This window comes from Bufo gargarizans, chromosome 9 (genome assembly GCF_014858855.1).
Source record: "Bufo gargarizans isolate SCDJY-AF-19 chromosome 9, ASM1485885v1, whole genome shotgun sequence".
In the NCBI taxonomy this organism is placed as follows: domain Eukaryota; kingdom Metazoa; phylum Chordata; class Amphibia; order Anura; family Bufonidae; genus Bufo; species Bufo gargarizans.
In genome coordinates, this window is record NC_058088.1 from 130,296,696 (window position 1) to 130,319,888 (window position 23,193).

Consider the following 23,193-nt stretch of genomic DNA (forward strand, 5'->3'; position numbering starts at 1 on the left):
ATCAGTCGTCACTGATTAATTTGCCCTTCCTCTGATCCTTCAGAACAATAACCCCCAAAAAACAGATACTGTCTGTGCAGCATGTGCCGTCACTCGGTCAGCATTTGGTCAGTAATCCATCAGTACTGCTAATGCCAAAAAAAACAGGAGTGGATCCAAAATAGAGATGATACGTGAACGGAATAGTTGCATGTCTTCTGTGTTTTGTACCCACTCCTGCTTTTGGCTACCAAATCACAAGCAGTTTTTTGTTTGTTTTTTAATGGGGAAAAAAAAAACGACATTTAATACAACACAGAATGGGCAAAACCACAAGATTTAAAAGACAAACTGGAAAAATAAGTGCTTCATCAACAAGACTGGATTGACAACCAGTCTTGGGGTGACCACGATGGCAATGCATATGGATCAAGAAATGTATGGGGTTATGGCTGATAACTGGAGGACAGTATAGCAAACAATATGTAGTATATATTAGTAGGATGCACAGGGTTGCTGGACCACCAACCAGGGTGCTCACAGTCCAGTAGTGTCACCCCACTACTGGAAAAGGACGCAAGAGGAATATATATAGGACTGGCCACACCTAGGATATTGGGTCACTCAATTTAATAAATTTATAATACAATATTAAGGTACATAGAATGTAAAATATATCAGACATTCTGAAGAGCAGTCTCACAGCAGAACTATACAATAATTGAAAAATAAATAAATAAATATCATGAGATCGACATACTGGAGAATGCACCTAAAAAACAAAGCACTGCAGTCAATATAAACTGTCCAAAAGGGGCATACAGGTGGCAATAGCCTAGACAATTAAGGTGAGTGATCTCTAAAGATAAAAATGCTTAAATTGATGAATTGATCAAATTAAAAAAATTATGAAAATATAGACCAGATATAGCAGCATATTTCAATTTCAATTGTAGCAGCAATACTAGCAGTAATAATGTCAAATGACTCAAATTTCTAATCACGGCATAGACCAGATATGGCAGCATATTTCGATTGTAGCAGCAGTATTGGCAACAATGATGTCAATGTGACTCAAACTCCTCTGCTTACTCCAATGTACAACAGAGAGGCAAATCGGTAACAAAGTTTTCAATATCTCCACAAAGATCAGCGGTACCTCATAGCCTTAAGTACTTGGCCGGACTTGTTTGGACAATAGCACCCAAAGGTAAACGGCAGGGTCCCACTATATTACTGGCCTGGCGGCGTCCCGCTTAAGGTCAGTGTTAGGACCTATAATAGTTCCACCGGATTTGTCTATTAGAACAGTCTTACCGGTGTTTGTAGATTCCTGCCGTCCTGCGGACCTTGCTCGGGTCTCCTCCTTCAGTCTCGCAAGTAGTGAATTCACCGCGCCGGTTAGTCACTACGCGTGAGTCTACCTGTTGTGATCCGGATTTCGCTTGACTGCTACCTTTCCCGCAGGATTTCAAATCAATTTTGGAGCTGTTCCTCTGTTCGGTCAATGTGGTGCACTCACATTTACTTGGGGGGTCTGACCAGACGCGTTTTGGGGTTGAGATGTCCCCTTCCTCACTGGTTGTAGCTGGTTCCTACACTGCCCTCAATATTGTAGGCTTAAGTAAGTCCAAAGTGAGGCAGTATATTTAGTGATAGAGACCCATCTGCGGAAGCCACCTTAACGCCTGGTAGATGGGCTCGACACGTAAGTGCGCTAAGAGCTTCCATTATTCATTTATAGTCGGTATTGTACCACTTTTATCTAGAATGACCCCCATTTCTTAGCTATATTGTTTGTATATATAACGGTGTGCAGCCATTTTGTTTTTTGTAATTATGTTCACTTCATGGATATGCACCTGTGATTCTGAGGTTCTAGTCTAAATTTTCTTGCAAAATATTGAGGGTAGCACCTCTTTTAGACTGAATACGCCCTTCTACCTGGGACTTCTGAGCAGAGTACATTTGTAGCTGGTTCCTACACTGCCCTGAATATTGTAGGCTTAAGTAAGTCCAAATTGAGGCAGTATATTTAGTGATAGGAACCCATCTGTGGAAGCCACCTTGACACCTGGTAGATGGGCCCGACACGTATGTGTGCTTCCATTATACATTTATAGTCGGTATTGTACCACTTTTATCTAGAATGACTCCCATTTCTTAGCTCTATTGTTTGTATATATAACAGTGTGCAGCCATTTTTTTTTTTTTTGTAATTCTGATCCAGACACATCATACTCGGTCCACATTGCTGCTAAGTAAGGTTCTGAAAGCTAATTACCAACTTACTCAAACAAGAGTCAAAGTTTCCTTGGAACCATGTCCCTACAATAGCGGTGAGCCTTTATACAGGAACAGCGGGAGGCAAGTAAATGTCTTTGGTAACACCTCCAATAGATCGTCCTCTGTGTACATTCCACAGAACCAACTTATCCACACAATCCGGTCCTCTATGCTTGCGTAGGTGAGTCCATGAAAATTTGTATTTTAGGTTCAGCTCTGAGCCCACTTCAATGGCAAGATCCTTCTGCTTCTCGGCAGCTATGTGGGCAGACAGGTGGTTGGTATACTCTTTCAGTCTGGTGTATGAGAAATTATACATCGGTGTCACGCTGTACAGAGCCCATTGTTTTTGAAGGAGCAAAGCAACCTGTGCCGGATCAAAAGTTTCCTTCATGGGGGTGCACTGTGGAATTTTTCTTTTAGACAAGCTTCGCAATGCAGACAGTCGACATGCAGAGATAAAGCTTTTGGGAGGATATCTCGAGCTGTGAAAATGACTGCTCCTTCATGCCGATGACTACTTCTGGCGGTTAACACCCCATTGGTTGATGTTTGCTTATCCTTGTGATAAATGATGTTCCCGTTCACTGACTGTAAACAGAGATATTGACAGACAAACGTATCAAACTCTGCCACCACCTTTCTAGGCACCATGTCTCCAGTCCCCTGACCAGCCAGATTTACCAGTATTTGTTCCAAGACATGAAGCAGTGGAATCACATCATTCATCTCGTAGCCCTGGCGACTGACAAATAACATGGCCTCCTCAAAGGGCCTGAGCAAACGGCAGGTGTCACGCATGAGCTGCAACTGGCTAACATCGAAGTTACACAGGGGACTACACCTGTTCTCTTGGATCATCAAGAAATTGTTTATGGTCTTTCTCTGTTCGTACAGTCAGTTCAACAAATGGAGGGTGGAATTCCAATGGTTGGAAACATCACATATCAGCCTACGTTGGGGGATGCCATTCTGCCGCTGCAGCTCATGCAGGGTGTGCTTTGCGGTGTACAAGTGGCTGAAGAGCATGCAAAATGTCCTGGTCATTTTTAAGATGTCTTGCAGATGGGTGGAAGACTTCAGGAACCGCTTGACTACCAGATTGAACTTGTGTGCCATGCAGGGTGCATGGCTCAGCCATCCTTGAAGCAGCGCCGACACCATGTTCTTCCTGTTGACAGTCACCATGGTTCCGATTTTCAGTTGTCGCGGAGAAAGCCAGGATTCTATTTCTTGCTGAAGGACACGGAGCAGTTCCTCCCCTGTGTGACTCCGTTAACCCAGGCAAACCAGGTGCAGAACAGCATGAGAGTGATGAGAGGGGTCGCACATAGCTTGCATACACTACATGGCTCCATAATTCTTGGATCTCTACATGAAAATGTATTTGTGTAAATCACGAGAGGGGCATATTTAGAGACATTGACTTCACAAGACATATAGAGCAGCGAAGTTTACTTTGAAATTTAAAATTACAACACTGAGTACTTCAGTCCATACCGTAAAAGGAGGTGTACAGTCACCCATCAATTTTCTCAAAAAAGCATGTTTCACATAACAAATTTCACCACTACGTAATTTGGCCCATACCGCAAAGAAGGTGTACAATCATCCATAAATAAAAATTAAAAAAAAGAACATGTGCCACGTAAAAAATGTCACCACTAAGTTCCATACCGCAAAAGGAGGTGTACATGTGTACATTCACCCATACATTTTAAGAAAAAGAGCTAGTGTCACATAAAGAATTTCACCACTAAGTAAGTCGTTCCATACCGCAAAAGGAGGTGCACAGTCACCCATACTTTTTTTTTTTTTAAAGCCAGTGTCCTATAAAGAATTTCACCACTAAGTACTTTAGTCCATACCGCAAAAGGATGTGTACATTCACCCATACATTTTCCTAAAAAAAGCTCTTGTCAAATAAAAAATTTCACCACTAAGTCGTTCCATACCACAAAAGGAGGTGTACATTCACCCATCTATTTTCCGAAAAAGAGCCACTGTAACATAAAAAATTTCACCACTAAGTACTTCAGTCCATACCGCAAAAGGAGGTGTACAGTCACCCATCAATTTTCCCCAAAAAAGCCAGTTTCACATAACACATTTCACCACTACGCAATTCGGCCCATATCGCAAAAGAAGGTGTACAGTCACCCATAAATAAAAAACTGTGCCACATAAAAAATTTCACCACTAAGTAAGTCATTCCATACCGCAAAAGGAGGTGTACATGTGTACATTCACCCATACATTTTCCGAAAAAGAGCCAGTGTCACATAAAGAATTTCAGCACTAAGTAAGGCTACTTCCACACTTGCGTTCGGAGCGGATCCGTCTGGTGTCTGCACAGACGGATCCGCTCCTATAATGCAAACAATGATATCCGTTCAGAACGGATCCGTCTGCAATATATTTTATAAAAAAATAAAAAAGTTAGTCAGACAAGTCGGTCCAGACTTTACATTGAAAGTCAATGGGAGACGGATCCGTTTGAAATTGCACCATATTGTGTCAATGTCAAACGGATCCGTCCCCACTGACTTACATTGTAAGTCTGGACGGATCCGTTTGGCTCCGCACGGCCAGACGGACACCCGAACGCAGCAAGCTGCATTCGGGTGTCCGCCTGCTGAGCGGAACGGAGGCCAAACGGTGCCATACTGATGCATTCTGAGCAGATCCGCATCCACTCAGAATGCATTGGGGCTGTACAGATTCATTCGGGGCCGCTTGTGAGAGCCTTCAAACGGAACTCACAAGCGGAACCCCGAACGCAAGTGTGAAAGTAGCCTAAGTCGTTCCATACCGCAAAAGGAGGTGTACATTCACCCATACATTTTTCTAAAAAAGCCAGTGTCACAAAGAATTTCACCACTAAGTACTTCAGTCCACACTGCAAAGGAGGTGGACAGTCACCCATACATTTACCAAACAAAAGACAGTGTCACAAAGAATTTCACCACTAAGTCGGTCCATATTGGGCAGACTAGATGGGCCAAATGGTTCTTATCTGCCGACACATTCTATGTCTATACCGCAAAATGAGGTGTACATTCACCCATAAATTTTCCTAAAATAAGCCAGTGTCACAAAGAATTTCTCCACTAAGTACTTCAGTCCATACCGCAAAAGGCGGTGGAAATTCACCCTTACATTTTCAGAAAAAAAGCCAGTGTCGCATAAAGAATTTCACCACTAAGTACTTCAGTCCATACTGCAAAAGGAGAAGCACATTCAACCATACATTCTTTGAAAAAAAGCTAGTGCCATATAAAGAATTTCACCACTATAAGTCGGTCACATAAAGAATTTCACCACTAAGTAAGTTGTTCCATACCGCAAAAGGAGGTGTAAATTCTCCCATACATTTTTCTAAAAAAAGCCAGTGTCACAAAGAGTTTCACCACTAAGTACTTCAGTCCACACCGCAAAGGTGGTGGAAATTCACCAATACATTTACCAAACAAAAGCCAGTGTCACAAAGAATTTCACCACTAAGTCGGTCCATACCGCAAAAGGAGGTGTACATTCACCCATACATTTTCCTAAAATAAGCCAGTGTCACATAAAGAATTTCCCCACTAAGTACTCCAGTCCATACCGCAAAAGGAGGTGGAAATTCACCCATACATTTTCCGAAAAAAAGCCAGTGTCGCATAAAGAATTTCCCCATTAAGTACTTCAGTCCATACTGCAAAAGGAGGTGTACATTCACACATACATTTTACAAAAAAGAGCCAGTGTCACATAAAGAATTTCACCACTAAGTTGGTCCATACCGTAAAAGGAGGTGTACATTCACCCATACATTTTCCTTAAAAAAGCCAGTGTCACATAAAGAATTTCACCACTAAGTTGGTCCATACCGCAAAAGGAGGTGTACATCCACCCATACATTTTCGGAAAAGAACCAGTGTCACATTGTCACATTGATTTATTCTTTACATATATAGTGTCACATAAAGAATTTTTCAGTCGATACCGCAAAAGGAGATGTACATTCACCCACAAGTATTCCGAAAAAAAAAAAAACATTGTCACATAACAAATTTCACCGCAAATAGGGCTTTACTACATATAACTGCACCACTGAACAGCAAGTAGGCCCTTAATTGAGAGGGGTCGCACATGAATTGTACACACTACATGCCTCCAAAACAATTATTGCATCTCTACATGAAAATAATGTATTTGCTTTAAATCGCGAGAGGGCATTGCTGGAGATATTGACTTCACAAGAGATACAGAGCAGCAGAATTCAGCCACCTCTATTTGCTTCCCGCTGTTTACTGCTCCTGAATTAAATTTGGGGCAACCAGCTTCAGCTTCCTCTGATGTGTATGCCTACGGAGTCCTTTTGTCATGGCTTTGCACAGGGAGCAAGATTGTTACACACAATTCTGATGGAACTCCTGATCTTAAGAATCTGGACTTCGACTCCAAAGCAGAGGCTCTCCTGTCATGTCTTGTGAGCTGTGGAGATCGAATGCAGACGGAGCAGATAAAAACACATGAATGTTTTCAACTTAGTGAAGCTGCTTGATTTAATTGTGAATAGATGGTAAATGCAAAGGCTGCTGGTGTGTTGTCATCAGCGTCTTCATTATGTTTACTGCAGGACCCACGGCGACATAGTTCGGTCCATACTGCAAAAGGAGGTGTACAATCACCCATCTATTTTCCCGAAGAAAACATGGTTGAAATAAAAAATTTCACCAATGAAAGGATTATGGAATTCATTCATACAGAAGAAAGTCTACTATCACCCATCAATTAAAAAAAAAAAATTGCCTGTTTCACATAAAAAAAGTCACCACTACGTAATTCGGTCCATACCGCAAAAGGAGGTGAACAATCACCCATCAATTTTTCCCGAACAAAACATGGTTGAAATAAAAAATTTCACCAATGAAAGGATAATGACATTCAGTTCATACAGAAGAAAGTCTACTATCATCCATCAATTTTCCCCAAAAAAGCCAGTTCCACATAAAAAATGTAATCACTACGTAATTCAGTCCATACTGCAAAAGGAGGTGTACAATTACTCATCAATTTTCCCGAAGAAAACATGGGTAAAATAAAGAATGTCACCAATGAAAGGATAATGGAATTCGGTTCATACGGAAGAAAATCTACTATCACTTATCAATTTTCCCCCAAAAAGCCTGTTTCACATAAAAAACTACGTAATTTGGTCGATCCCGTGAAAAGTGTTTCACCACATATAACTGCACCTCTGAACGGCAAGTAGGCCCTAATTTTTTTCTATTTTTACACAAAAGGCTTTTCAAAAGATAAGTGCAACAATGAATGGCAAATATATTTTTAGTTCGCCAGTAATACACGGCAAACTGGGCTGTAAAATATCTCACTGCACCACTGAGCGGCAAAGATATTTTTCCTTTTTCCACTAATACACGCAAAAACAGGCTTTAAAACAGGTAACTGCACCGCTGAGCGGAAACAATATTTCTCCTTTTTACACTAATACACTTAAAATAGGGTTTTAAAACAGATATCTGCACTGCTGAGGGCAAATATATTTTTTCCTTTTTCCACTAATACACGCAAAAAAAGGGCTTTAAAACAGATATTACCATGGTTAGAAAAGAGCCGATAAAAATCATAAGCTTTATTTATAAATTGATTAAAAACGAGGGAAAAGAAAGGTATAACAAATCCTAAAAAAATTGGTACTCTACAAATGCCAAGGCCAGATTATATGCCAAAGGTCCGCACAGTAGTTTGGTATAACTTGATAAGCAGATTATAACTGGCTAGTTATTGCCCAAAAACTGGTAAGTCTATGCAGACCAACCATGTATGGGAAAAATCTGTGGTGAGTATGCAGCTGTCACGGGTAATGGGGAGGGGATAATACCAAATGACACACAGAAGTAATAGACTAGGTCTAGGCCTCAAAACTAAGGGAGAGGGATGGTGACCTCCTAGGAATCCCTAGACCTCTCCCTGACTCCTGCCAGTATGAGTAGACCCTGAAGGTTGAAATACTCATACATAAGAACCTAGGCCCTGAAGAGCCTGGAAGGACCTAGGAATTGTGGTAGGGAATGAGACTACTGGTTCCTTCCCAGATGAAGAAACCAGCAACTCCCTGTGGCCTAGACAACAACACACACAAGCGAACAACAAAATGCAACACAAAATGCACTTAGCTTAAAGTAGAATGGAGGAGCAGGAGATCCAAAGGAACAACACACCAGATCAACCAACTCCAGGAGGAAATATCAACCGCATGGTAAGCAGTGAGAATCAGGACTAAATAGAGCCTCAGTAATGACTACAAGCAGCACCTGACAAGAGGTGTGGTCATTACCAAACACAACACGGAAAATAGAAAACAGAGAGACTGTCAGATACCCTCACGTGCCGCCAGTCTCTCCGATCTTCTCAGTCATGGGAGGGACCGTGACAGCAGCTGGACTAACTCCAGCACTTGCTGCATACTCACCACTGATTTTTCCCATACCTGTTAACACTACCAACCCAGCTTTTAGTTGGTCTGCATAGACTTACAGATTTTTTGGCAATAACTAGCCAGTTATAATCAATTAAGTTATCAAACTACTGTTCGGACCTTTGGCATATAATCTGGTCTTGGCATTTACAAAGTGGCCAGCAAGTGCCAATTTTTTGAGTATTTGTTATACCTTTCTTTCCTTCCATTTTTAATCAATTTATAAACAAAGTTTATGATTTTTAGTGCCTCTTTTCTAACCATGGTAATATTAATGAATAGAGACATGTACCCACATATTTTTTCTAGTTCAGTGAATACTTTAAAACAGATAACTGCACCTCTAAGCAGCAAGTATATTTATAGGGCTGCGACATCACAGGGCTGGCTGGCTGCTGATTGGCTGCATGCATGGTTCCTTTCTCCATGTCCTCACACATGCAGTAGCCATTATAGGAAAAAAAATTATCACGAAGCGTGAGGAAATTCGCATTCGGTGTGAATCAAATTTTTCCTGAAATTCGGAACGAATTCCACTTTGTCAGCTTCGATTCACTCATTTCTAGTTAAAACATATTGCTGGCTTATTCATAGGGATAATACATGATTATAAATACCAGTAATATGTATTAACTTTCTAAGCATAGGAAACCTCTATCTATTCTCAATATAGTAAGAATATAGCCATTTATTATGGGTTAAATGAGGGAGAAAAAAATAACTGAAGAAAAAAGTCTAGAACTCTCCCCTGGGATTTGAACCTGGGGCATTTACATATAAATTTGAACACTTACCTCCAGGATACAGCCTTATCATACTGAGAAGGGTGGTTTTCTGTAAAGCGAATACATATTACTGGTGTCTTTATAAACATATACACATGGGGAGATAAACAGATTTGACGGCACCCCAACTTTTCTCCACGGCATCTGGGATTTAAAACACACTCCGCAGCAATGACACTAAGAACTACCAAAGGATCTCAGCGGTGCTCAGTCTCGCCAGAGCAAATGAACATGAAGTATGAAGATAGGAGATGGCATGGATTCATCCGTGTAGATTCGGACACAAAAACAGACAGTAAGGGTGGAGGGCGCTACACAGGCATCACATGCTATTGATGTTGATGCCTGTGTAGCGCCCTGCACCCTGGCTGCCTGTTTTGGGGTCCATATCTACACGGATGAATAAAGTAATATTTAGACTCTTACCGGTGAGTGCCGTCTCTTATCTTTATAAATATATACTTTCCTGTGGATAAACCAGTAATATGCATTAGCTTTCTAAGCATAGAAACCATCTATGCTCAATATGGTAAGGCTACATTAAGTTGTGTATATGATATATAAATGCTATGATACAGCTCTAGGACATGAGACAGCTCTGCCCTCAGCAATCTGATGTAAAAGACCATTAATCAAGGGGGAGTGTACAGAGTACAGGGGTGTTACAAAAGCTTCAAGGATTTTAGCCGCACCCATTGGTGCTCCAATGTCCTCATTTGTGTATGAATAAAATGCAGATATCTCTGCAGCTGTTTAACACACAGACAAAAGAAAGGTTTTAATCAGCGTGATCAATCATACCAGGCAGTATGCCTGGTTTAAATAGGGTCGACCATGCTGAAAGAGGCTTATTAAATACAAGGACTGAATATTTGTCACAATAATAGAATCAAATCCTACAAAAATACTGTAGATGGGTTTGATGTCTTGTGAATTGAGGAACCTATAAAAAGAGCAGGCATTTAAATGGTTCCCATGAAGGTTAAGTTGTTATTGATGACTGTTTTCATTTTCATCCAATCTTTACACATGAGCTCAAAGATTCTTAATAAGATACAGATTTCTGAAAGTGTACATTAAGGAACAAGATAGAGTCAGGAGAGAACATGCTATCTCTTTGTGGGAAGTCATTACAGCGGTAAATGGTTTTGACTGGCGAAACACCTGATTGCTGGAACATAATTTCAATTAATCTTTACTCTGGCAATAACATAAAACCGGAGTGAAGAAAAGAAATGCCTGTTTATAGAAAAGGTTTATTTTACCTTAAAAGACAATAAACACATAGTCATGGGATGCACGACAGATACACTACGTTTCTCTTAATGCCACAATGCTGGGAAACTGCATACTCACTCATTGAACACCAGATCTGGAGCAAAGTAAAGCATTCTTGAGTTGACATTTTTAAAGGACCTCCATCCCATGGCAAAGATCATAAGGCCCATCCAGGAGTATTGTATGACTGTCATTTGGTCGCTTACATGCAGGTTACGGAAACCTAAAATATATAAAGAAACACATATAGTATCCTGTTGTTAACAATTACAAGTCAACTCCATTCTGCAATTCTGGGCTGAGATGGAGAACCAAAGTCCAAACTGTGCTCACTGTGAGAAGCCTGCATTTCTAAAAGTCCCCAGAAACAAGACAAATTGCAGTGTTATATCAGTAGCCATGTAATATTGAAGGAAATTGGTAACCTATCATTTTTTTTCTACTTGTTAAAACCAGAAAGTGAGATGTATCTTTTTTTTTTCTAATCAGTTTTTATTTTCTGATTATGTTAAAGGGTTTCTACCACTTGCATATCACATATTTGGTGATCAGACACTAGCGATCCGCTAGTGTCTGATGTAGCTTACAAGCTAAATATTACCTTAATCCGTTCGGCCCATACCTCAAAAAAAGCACTTATATCTTTATGCAAATGAGCCTCTAGGTGCTATGCAGGCGTTTTTCCAGCACCTAGAGGCTCCGTCTACCTTGCAGTTTGCCGCCCATCGCCTCGCTCCAGCACGCCCATCTCTTACCGTATTCGATCCTCCCCCTGCTTCAGCCTTCAGAAATCCCGCGCCTGCGCCGTTCGTCGCGGCATTCGGAGGCATTCGGCGCAGGCGCGAGATTTCGGAAGGCAGAAGCAGGGGGAGGATCGAATAGAGTTGAAGATGGGCGTGCTGGAGCGAGGCGATGGGCGGCAAACTGCAAGGTAGACGGAGCCTCTAGGTGCTGGAAAAACGCCTGCATAGCACCTAGAGGCTCATTTGCATAAAGATATAAGTGCTTTTTTTGAGGTATGGGCCGAACGGATTAATGTAATAATTAGCTTGTAAGCTACATCAGACACTAGTGGATCGCTAGTGTCTGATCACCAAATATGTGATATGCAAGTGGTAGAAACCCTTTAACAGAGACTTCTATAGGGAAGTTGGCTAGGCATGCCCAGTGACCTGTGTACATAGGTCAGGAGGATGTAGATAAGATATGATATCACCTATGTGAATGGGTGTGAATGGCTTGATTCTGTGTATATACTTGTCATTTTAATCCTGCCTGTAATGATAAGCAGATAACTGCAGTACAGTTGACAATTGGCAATGGTATTGATGCAGTCCAGTGCATTGAATTTAACTGGTATATTAATGCAACAATTGTAATAAATGTACCTGTTCGGGCTCCAGCGGCGGAATCCTCAGCTTCAGCATGGACGCCCTGGGAAAGATGCGCTGCTGAGCCATGTTTCCTGCAGTATGCATGCACTGGGGCAGACAGGCAGTGAGCTGAATGACTGCCCAGCTGCCCAATTACCTTTTGTGTTTGGTGTCTGGTCCTACCTATAGGACAGTCAGATCACCGGGCGAATCAGATTCTGGTCAGGGGGCCTGGCAATCAATTTAAATCCCCTATTGTCATGTAACCATTGACAGTGATAGTCCTATTTGCCTCATTAGCCTTGTTCCTGGTTCCTTATTTGCTGCTTGATATCCCATGCTTCTGATCTCGGCTTGGTTTCGTGACCTTCCTGTGTCTCACGTTTTGGTAATGCTTAGCCCATATGCTCTGCTTTTGTGTTGGTCCATACCATATTGTGTGTGGCGAAACCAACCTCGCCACGGTGTTTTGGAGGGGGCTGTTTACCAGCCTCCTGCCCTGGGATTATGGTCCCTTAAGTTATTGGGTCTTAAGGCACTAGGGACGGAGCCCTCTGTCCCTGGATTGCATCCTTTGCCTTACTTGCTTGGATGAAGCACATGGTGAGAACAATAGATAGCGGCCATTTTAGCTCACAGACACTGTTCTGACTTTTCCACACGGTGCTATTTTCGGTATAACTTGTATATTTTCAGTGTAACTGTATCTTCCAAACTACTGAACGGATGTGGGTGAATTTTGGACATGTGGTTCACCCAGATCCCCCGGTTCCGAGGATATATTGGTTATGGGGTTATCGCATGTTTTGGGGTTCCTGTGATATGTTGTATAAAACTGTATTTCTCTGCCTTTGATAATTATATTCGCCGTTGTGTTCAAATAATCATCGACAGAGGGGAGGATTTTGTGTGGGTGTGTTTCTATTGTCCCATTGTCCCATTGTGTGTTTAAATGGTAATGTCTGTCTTGTTGTCTCCACATGTGTATTGGCGATCTCCCTTTTGTCCTGAGAGATAATTGGATTGTCTTCGGTCGTCTCCGGGACAGAGGGGAGGAAACCATGATGCATTGTGGGGATGTGTTGTATCTGCAACAAACTGTAATAAAAACCAGGCTGGGTGTGCCAGCACTTCAGACCACTGCTGACCCTCAAGATGGAGCCTTGTCTCGTTATTGGGGGGATTCCCTGTATGCTGTTGGAGACTGATTGCCAGGATCGTAAGCGGACTGTACGCTTTTCCTGTTCGTCTGCTGACAGCTATTTGCGAGGTTCCAGTTTGGAGTGCTATTTTGTATCCAGTTCGGGAGGTTGGTGTTCTTCAGTAGCTGTGCCAGTCGCTCAGAAAGGGGCATATCGCCTAAACGGATTTTAACCCCTTGTCTGCTGAAACGGTCCGTTACATTGTGTGTTGTTATTTGTCTTGCCCTTATCTTAGTGCAGGGACTGTCGTCCAGTTGCAGTTCTGCTGTTTAGGGCTTATACTGCAAAAAGGTCGGAAAAGCGGGATGAGATCTAGTTCAGGGACTAACTGTCCTCGTCTGTCCCTATCTATAGTCTTTACAACAATATATAAATATAAATTTCTCTGGTATATTAACGCAAAAGTGAAAGATATGCAATGAACCTAGCTTCCCAAAAAATGTAAAAACAGGGCTGTTTTTTTTACATTTTTTGAAAGCTGGGTTCATTACATATCTTTCTTTGTTGGATTTCTGCTGTTCCTGGCAATACCTGTGCCTCTATTGTATTTGCAGGTGAGCTCGGCCATTACTTTTTTATTTTATTAACGCAACAGTATAATGCATTAAATTTAACTGGTATATTAATACAACAGTATATATCGTTAAAGTTCTCTGGTATACACTACGTGCAGAATTATTAGGCAAATTAGTATTTTGACCACATCATCCTCTTTATGCATGTTGTCTTACTCCAAGCTGTATAGGCTCGAAAGCCTACTACCAATTAAGCATATTAGGTGATGTGCATCTCTGTAATGAGAAGAGGTGTGGTCTAATGACATCAACACCCTATATCAGGTGTGCATAATTATTAGGCAACTTCCTTTCCTTTGGCAAAATGGGTCAAAAGAAAGACTTGACAGGCTCAGAAAAGTCAAAAATAGTGAGATATCTTGCAGAGGGATGCAGCACTCTTAAAATTGCAAAGCTTCTGAAGCGTGATCATCGAACAATCAAGCGTTTCATTCAAAATAGTCAACAGGGTCGCAAGAAGCGTGTGGAAAAACCAAGGCGCAAAATAACTGCCCATGAACTGAGAAAAGTCAAGCGTGCAGCTGCCAAGATGCCACTTGCCACCAGTTTGGCCATATTTCAGAGCTGCAACATCACTGGAGTGCCCAAAAGCACCACTGAACAAGACACACAAGCTGAAACGTCAAGACTGGGCCAAGAAATATCTCAAGACTGATTTTTCTAAGGTTTTATGGACTGATGAAATAAGAGTGAGTCTTGATGGGCCAGATGGCTGGATTGGTAAAGGGCAGAGAGCTCCAGTCCGACTCAGACACCAGCAAGGTGGAGTACTGGTTTGGGCTGGTATCATCAAAGATGAGCTTGCGGGGCCTTTTTGGGTTGAAGATGGAGTCAAGCTCAACTCCCAGTCCTACTGCCAGTTTCTGGAAGACACCTTCTTCAAGCAGTGGTACAGGAAGAAGTCTGCAAGGTAAGAAAAACATGATTTTCATGCAGGACAATGCTCCATCACACGCGTCCAAGTACTCCACAACGTGGCTGGCAAGAAAGGGTATAAAAGAAGAAAATCTAATGACATGGCCTCCTTGTTCACCTGATCTGAACCCCATTGAGAACCTGTGGTCCATCATCAAATGTGAGCTTTACAAGGAGGGAAAACAGTACACCTCTCTGAACAGTGTCTGGGAGGCTGTGGTTGCTGCTGCACGCAATGTTGATGGTGAACAGATCAAAACACTGACAGAATCCATGGATGGCAGGCTTTTGAGTGTCCTTGCAAAGAAAGGTGGCTATATTGGTCACTGATTTGTTTTTGTTTTGTTTTTGAATGTCAGAAATGTATATTTGTGAATGTTGAGATGTTATATTGGTTTCACTGGTAAAAATAAATAATTGAAATGGGTATATATTTGTTTTTTGTTAAGTTGCCTAATAATTATGTACAGTAATAGTCACCTGCACACACAGATATCCCCCTAAAATAGCTAAAACTAAAAACAAACTAAAAACTACTTCCAAAAATATTCAGCTTTGATATTAATGAGTTTTTTGGGTTCATTGAGAACATGGTTGTTGTTCAATAATAAAATTAATCCTCAAAAATACAACTTGCCTAATAATTCAGCACTCCCTGTATTAATGCAACAGCATAATGATTTAAATGTAAATGCTTAATTTACAAAACAACATAATGCATTGAATTTAAAAGATTTGTCTGGTTTCCAATATCGATGATCTATCGTCCCAGCACTCCCACTGATCAGCTTTTTTAACAGAATGTCAGTGCTACATTCTCTTCATAGTTTACTTGCTTGCCATTGGAGAGCAGTGTAATTACAGATCATCTGTTCTATTCACTTGAATGGGAAGCAGCAGTTGTTGTTACACTCCCATCCCATTCAAGTGGAGTACCTGTAATTACACCTGCTAAAACTTTTTATAATCTACTTTAGGTGGTCCTCTCCATCCTGAAGCCTGCCACTCTGTACCGGCTGGACCCTCTGCAATTCGCCTACAGGGCAAACAGATCCACTGACGATGAGATTAACATGTGTCTAGAATACGTCACTGAACACCTCGACAAACCCAACACATACTCGAGAATCCTCCTTCTAGACTTCAGCTTGGCTTTTAATACTATCTCCCCCAGTATCCTGCAGAGGAAACTCACGGCGCTTGATGTCCACCCAACACTACTACATTGGAACATGGACTTTCTCACCAATAGGTCCCAGGTCGTCAGATTAGGCAATCTGACCTCCAAATCGAGGGTTGTGTACTATCGCCGTTCCTGTTCTCTCTGTACACGAATGAGTGCAGATTGGAGGAGGCCTCAGTTAAAGTCATCAAGTTCGGAGATGACACCACACTCGTGGGCCTGATTAGCGACAGTGATGAGCAGGCCTACCGTAAGGAAATCGACAGGGTCTGCAACTGGTGTGGCATGCACAATCTGGTTCTAAACACCACAAAGATGGTCGATCTGGTCATCGACTTCAGGAAGAGAAGGGCTGTTCCCCCCGCAACCTACATTGACGGATCAGAAATCGCAAGGGTACCCAGTGCCCGCCTCCTAGGAATGACTATCTCTGAGGACCTATCCTGGCATCCCAACATCTCGTCCATCATAAAGAAGGCTCACCAGCGGCTCTACTTCCTTTGACAACTGAGGAAGTTCGGCATGGCACAGGACCTACTGAAGTCCTTCTACTCCTGTACCATCGAGTCGGTACTGTGCTTGTCTCTTGGTGTGGTATGCCGGCTCATCAGCCAGTGACAATCGCAAACTACAAAAGGTCATCAGCTCGGCGGAGAGAACTACTCGACTGCCACTACCACCCCTTGACTGTATCTTCTCCAACAGACTGCGCTCCAGGGCTATGAAAATATCCAATGACCACTCCAATCCGGGCCATCATCTGTTCAGACGTCTAAAGTCCAGCCGCAGGTATCAGGCCATCCCTGCAAGGACATCGAGGAGGCTGAACACTTTCTTCCTAACGGCCGTCAGACTGCTGAACTCACCACGCCCCATCTCCCGCCCATAATCCCTTGCCCCGATGTGCCCCTTGCATAACCTTCCCCCCCTCCCCCTAGTACTATGCTTGTACCTGTGCCTAACCCAATTCCGAGCACGATCGACTGTGTCGTGTTTGGCGAATAAAGCTGATTCTGATTATTAATAAATGTAGTATTTTTAATATACTTTTACCTCCCTAAAGCGCACAATTACCTGTGCGCTTAAAACTCAGTTCTTTGTACACTGCTGACAGCTCAGTAGTGTATGGCGTACGGACTGTGAAATTTATGAATGGAGCTGCATAAGCAGGGAGTACGGGCAGCGGCACATATTGCTGCTCCTGCCCGTGCCTCCCAGAGGATTACTAACTCCTAGCACAGAAAATGCCCTACTTTCATGACATAATATCACTTTTTAAGTTTTCCACAAACTTAAAAAGTGATAGAGCTAAGGGGGAAGAGCTAAGCTATGAAGAGAAGAACTAGTGGAAAAGACCCTATGATGGCTTCTGTCACATGAGTAGAGGCAAGATCAGTGCAAAAGCCAGAGGTATGCTGGGAGTTGTAGTTCTCCTCTCTCACACCACCTCTCTGCTTGGTTGAGGGACTGATGTTATCTATATGGGACTGTAAGTTAGGGCTGAAAGGAGGGATCTTATTTACATGGGACTGTATATTGAAAGGGTTTGATGTTATTTACATGGGACTGTATATTGGAAGGGCTGAAGGGAGGGGAGTGATATTATTTAGGCTACACGACGTGTGACAGCAGTTTAAGTAGTGTCTATCACACGGCCATTTTTGAAACCAGTTGCAGTCAGTGTTTTTTTACGGCCAGTGAATAGCGGCGGTCAGAACACAGGACATGTCCTATTTTTGACTGTGAAATCAATGGGACAGTTTTTAACGGCCGTTTCAACAGCAATACCCCCGTGTAATGGCATATAAAAAATAGGTACATTGGGTAGAAATGACAATTTAGGAGTTAAAATTATTAAAAAAAATACTCATCCAATGCACCTGGACACTGACTCCTCATTCGATGCAGCAGGACCTGCGCTCCCAGCGTGATTACATCACATGATCATGTCAGGTCCTGCTGCATCCAGTGAGGAGCAAGTGTCTCCACACAGAAAAATGGATGAGGTATGTTTTTTTATTTATTTTGTCAGTGAAAGGAAAATGCTGTGGGCCACATTATCAATGCTAGGGGCCACTATGGGGCAAATTATTAAAGAGGACCTTTTTTTTTCAGTGTAAGGTAAATGCTGTGGGCCACATTACCAATGCTAGGACCCACTATGGTGCAAATTATTAAAGATGGGTCTTTCATGGGTCCAGACATTATCAAATATGGGTTGTGTAGGGTATAGCGATGGGATGTTAGATTGTTTACTAGTTTCTCTGTGCGTCGCTGCATTTGCCCGCTGTGCCCCCCTTTTACTTTACCCGTCTGGTATGTAAATTTATATCAAAGGGAGGAGAAGAAGGCCCTGTTTCTTAATCGCAGCGGAGAGCGTCACCGCCAGGGAGAAGGTTAGCTTTTTTTCTCCCTGGCTGTGACGCTCTTCGCTGTGATCAGACAGCTCACAGCCAGGAAGAAGGAGCCGCCCATTAACCCCTTAAGGACTCAGCCCTATTTCACCTTAAGGACTTGGCCAATTTTTGAAAATCTGACCAGTGTCGCTTTAAGTGCTGATAACTTTAAAACACTTTGACTTATCCAGGCCATTCTGAGACTGTTTTTTCGTCACATATTGTACTTCATGACACTGGTAAAATGAAGTCCAAAAAATTTTTTTTTTTGCATAATAAAATGCCTAATTTACCAATAATTTTGAAAAATTGGCAATTTTCAAAGTTTCAGTTTCTCCACTTCTGCAATACATAGTAATACCCCCAAAAATTGTGATGACTTTACATTCCCCATATGTCTACTTCATGTTTGAATTATTTTATTTTTTGGGGATGTTACAAGGCTTAGAAGTTTAGAAGCAAATCTTGAAATTTTTCAGAAATTGACAAAAACCCAATTTTTAGGGACCACTACATAATAGAAACCGCCCAAAAATGACCCCATTCTATATAATACACCCCTCAAGGTATTCAAAACTGATTGTACAAACTTTGTTAACCCTTGAGGTGTTGCAAAAGAGTTATTGGCAAATATGGGATGGAATTTGAGAATTTCATTTTTTTGCCTAATTTTCCATTTTAACAAATTTTTTCCACTAACAAAGCAAGGGTTAACAGCCAAACAAGACTGTATCTTTATTGTCCTGACTCTGCCATTTACAGAAACACCCCATGTGTGGCCGTAAACTGCTGTACGGGCACACAGTAGGGCGTAGAGGGAAAGGTGCGCCGTATGGTTTTTAGATTTTGCTGGACTGGTTTTTTGACACCATGTCCCATTTGAAGCCCCCCTGATGCACCCCTAGAGTAGAAACTCCAAAAAAGTGACCTCATCTAAGAAACTACATCCCTCAAGGTATTAACAACTGATTTTACAAACTTTGTTAACCCTTTAGGTGTTGCACAAGATTTAATTGAAATTAGAGATACAATTTCAAAATTTCACTTTTTTGGCAGATTTTCCATTTTAATATTTTTTTTCCAGTTACAAAGCAAGGGTTAACAGCCAAACAAAACTCAATATTTATGGCCCTGATTCTGTAGTTTACAGAAACACCCCATATGTGGTCGTAAACCGCTGTACGGGCACACGGCAGGGCGCAGAAGGAAAGGAATGCCATATGGTTTTTGGAAGGCAGATTTTGCTGGACTGTTTTTTTTGACACCATGTCCCATTTTAAGCCCCCCTGATGCACCCCTAGAGTAGAAACTTCAAAAAAGTGACCCTATTTTAAAAACTACAGGATAGGGTGGCAGTTTTGTTGGTACTAGTTTAGGGTACATATGATTTTTGGTTGCTCTATATTACACTTTTTGTGCGGCAAGGTAACAAGAAATAGCTTTTTGGCACGCTTTTTTTGTTATTTACAACATTCATCTGACAGGTTAGATCATGTGGTAATTTTATAGAGCAGGTTGTCACGGATGCGGCGATACCTAATATGTATACAATTTTTTTTATTTATGTAAGTTTTACACAATGATTTTATTTTTAAAACAAAAAAATGTTTTAGTGTCTCCATAGTCTAAGAGCCATAATTTTTTCAATTTTTGGGCGATTATCTTAAGTAGGGTCTCATTTTTTTGCCAGATGAGATGACGATTTGATTGGCACTATTTTGGGGTGCATATGACTGTTTGTGACGTAAGATGACAAAAAATTGCTTTTTTTACACCTTTTTTTTTTACGGTGGTCATCTGAGGGATTAGGTCATGTGATATTTTTATAGAGCCGGTCTATACAGACGCGGCGATACCTAATATATATACTTTATTTATTTATTTAAGTTTTACACAATGATTTCTTTTTTTAAACAAAAAAAAAATCACGTTTTAGTGTTTCCATAGTCTAAGAGCCATAGTTTTTTCAGTTTTTGGGCGATTATCTTGGGTAGGGTATGATTTTTGCAGGATGAGATGACGGTTTGATTGGAACTATTTTGGCGTACATGCGACTTTTTTTATCACTTTTATTACCTTTTTTGTGAAGTAAGGTGGGCAAAATTTTAATTTCCTACTAGTTTTTATTTTTTTATTTTTATGGCGTTCACCATGCGGGGGAAGTAACAGGATGCGGCTATACCTAATATGTGTAGTGTATTTTTTTTAAATTTTTTTTATTCAGTGAGAAATGTGTTTTTTTTATCTTAACTTTTATCACTTTTTTTTTTTTTTTACCCAGACCCACTTGGTTCTTGGAGATCCAGTGGGTCTGATGTCTGTATAATACAGTACAGTACACTATATAGTGTACTGCACTGTATTTTACTTACACTTTGTCTGAACAGATCCATGTCTTTAGCACAGATCTGTTCAGCACCATGGACAGCAGGATGCCTGAGAAGGCAGGAGCGGGGCTGTCTGGGGGCTCTCTCCCTCTCCCTGTGCAAAAGCACAGCAGCCCTTCTCCCTGGTTTCTCCCTTCTGTCCACCCGGCTGCACGTTATTAAGAGCTTTAAAAATCTAGGTATTACCATCTCATAGAAACATAGAATGTGTCGGCAGATAAGAATCATTTGGCCCATCTAGTCTGCCCAATATACTGAATACTATGAATAGCCCTGGCCCTATCTCATATGAAGGATGGCCTTCAGTGCCAAATTAGTGTGAAAGTCAGCCGACTTATTATTATACTGTGTTTCCTGGTTTTAGAAAAACCATACATGTGACCTTAATTTTTTGCCTATCCCATCATGCATGCTTAAACTCCTTCACTGTATTTGCAGCTACCACTTCTGCAGAAAGGCTATTCCGTGCATCCACTACTCTTTCAGTAAAGTAATACTTCCTGATATCAACCACTATGTAAAAGATAACATTGAACCGCTGCTAAAAAGTATGACCGATAAAATTAATGCATGGTGTAAGTTGCCACTAACCGTAGCTGGTAGGAGTAATCTCCTTAAAATTATATTGATGCCGAAGCTCATGTATGTTCTGCACAATTGCCCTGTATGGCTCTTGCAGAGGATATTCTTTAAAATACAAGGCCTGTTTAGAAGCTTGATCTGGTGCAAAAAATCTGCTCTGATAAAGCTGAGAACCTTACAGAGGGGGGCTGTCTCTTCCCAATCCATGGCTTTACTTTATCGCCTCACAGATGCAACACCTGGGGGGCTGGGGACAGACTACTGGAGGAAGTGCGTCAGCAAAATTAGTGGCCCACGTTATAAAATGTAGATCCCCTATAGTGGTACTGGAACAAGGTGGCCTCCCCGCTCATGTTGTGGGAATGCCAACAATTAACTTAATCAGTAGGGTTTGGCACAAGTAACGAGAGCTGTTGTCCATACCGTGTTTCACCCAGGCTACACCACTCTGAAAAAACCCTCCGAGTACTCCTCCCATGGGTCTGTCTATGTTGGCATGGGGGAAGACAGGGCTGAGTGACTGGAAACCCATATTTGTGTAGGAGTCGGATATGACAAGACTAATTGTAGCTGGCCAGCAAAGACCTATCCTAGGTTGCTAGTATAGCCTTATATGTGTGTACAGCTAGACCTGCCAATAGCCTTAATACAGTACCTATGTTTATGTGAGACAAAAGCAGACAGCATGTGACATCATGTTTTGGATTTCATATAACTTTTATATTTTGTGTTCACAGAAGCAGAAAAAGATAATATGCCTTTGAGATTCATTTTATAGTGTAAGGTAAGCTCAATGACACAGCAAAAAACAACAGAAAGCATAGTGTTAATCTGTTGTTGCTGGGCAGAAGTCTAGACCAATCACAGCCATCTTCTCACACAGCAAGAGTTTTCACCAATTACAGCCAGCCTCACAGAATTCTTGTCTGGGAATTCCCCCACCTCCTGCTGCTAGAACCATTATTCACCAGAGACGGGAGCTGAAGAGACATTTACTCCACTGAGAGCTGAGTTTTATGGAAACAAGAGGCCAATATAGGTATTTAAACCAGTTTTATAATGTTCATATTGTTAGTATTGTGATTAGAACTGTATACTGAGCCAGTTATATGTGTTTTACTTACAGTTCCACAAAATTCCATTGCAAAGTACAAATTCATTTGCAATGATACAATTGCGAGCATTCAGACTCCATATTGAAATCCAAATTGCTACAACCATACCAGATCATACTTAATCAATCTGCAAATAGTCACTGCTAACTGCATAGTGCAAGTGAACTATTAGTTAGACCTCAGATATACCTCTCAGAGAGATCATAAAGTGCTTTAATAACTTAAAGTGAGAATACAGATACCACCATTTTGTGATATCTTTTCAACACGTGTTTTGTACATGGACTATCTGCTGCGGAGGCAGCAGTGTTATATATATGAAGAAAAGTTGACATTAATAAAGAAGTTATTTCAAGCATTTGGTGTGTTCTTTAAACCTACTGTTTCCATAGAACGACGCTAGAGGAATTACAGAGTAATAGAAAGTCTGGTTAGACTAAAAGTCAGAGATATCAAAATTCTTCTAATGCCAAAGTGCAAAAGGCACTTCATAGTGCTGCGCCTGCCACACTAATAAATCATTCAGGAGCCCTGACTAAGTGGTATGGTTATGGAGAGGCCCTGCACACGTACAAGGGAGAGATATGTTTTTACTGACTGTCAGATGGACAATATGATGAAATGTGATACGGCTGTTATAAATGGCGGAC

At 41.4% G+C, this 23,193-nt stretch overlaps 1 protein-coding gene across 1 annotated transcript in view; it reads right to left on the reverse strand.

Annotated features, from left to right (window-relative positions):
* AR (androgen receptor) overlaps positions 1–23,193 on the reverse strand; it is an 835,795-nt gene that overhangs the window by 86,017 nt on the left and 726,585 nt on the right. Inside the window, exon 5 of the mRNA XM_044306429.1 lies at positions 10,894–11,038. Coding sequence (XP_044162364.1) covers positions 10,894–11,038 — 145 coding nt within the window. The remainder of the gene's footprint in view (positions 1–10,893; positions 11,039–23,193) is intronic.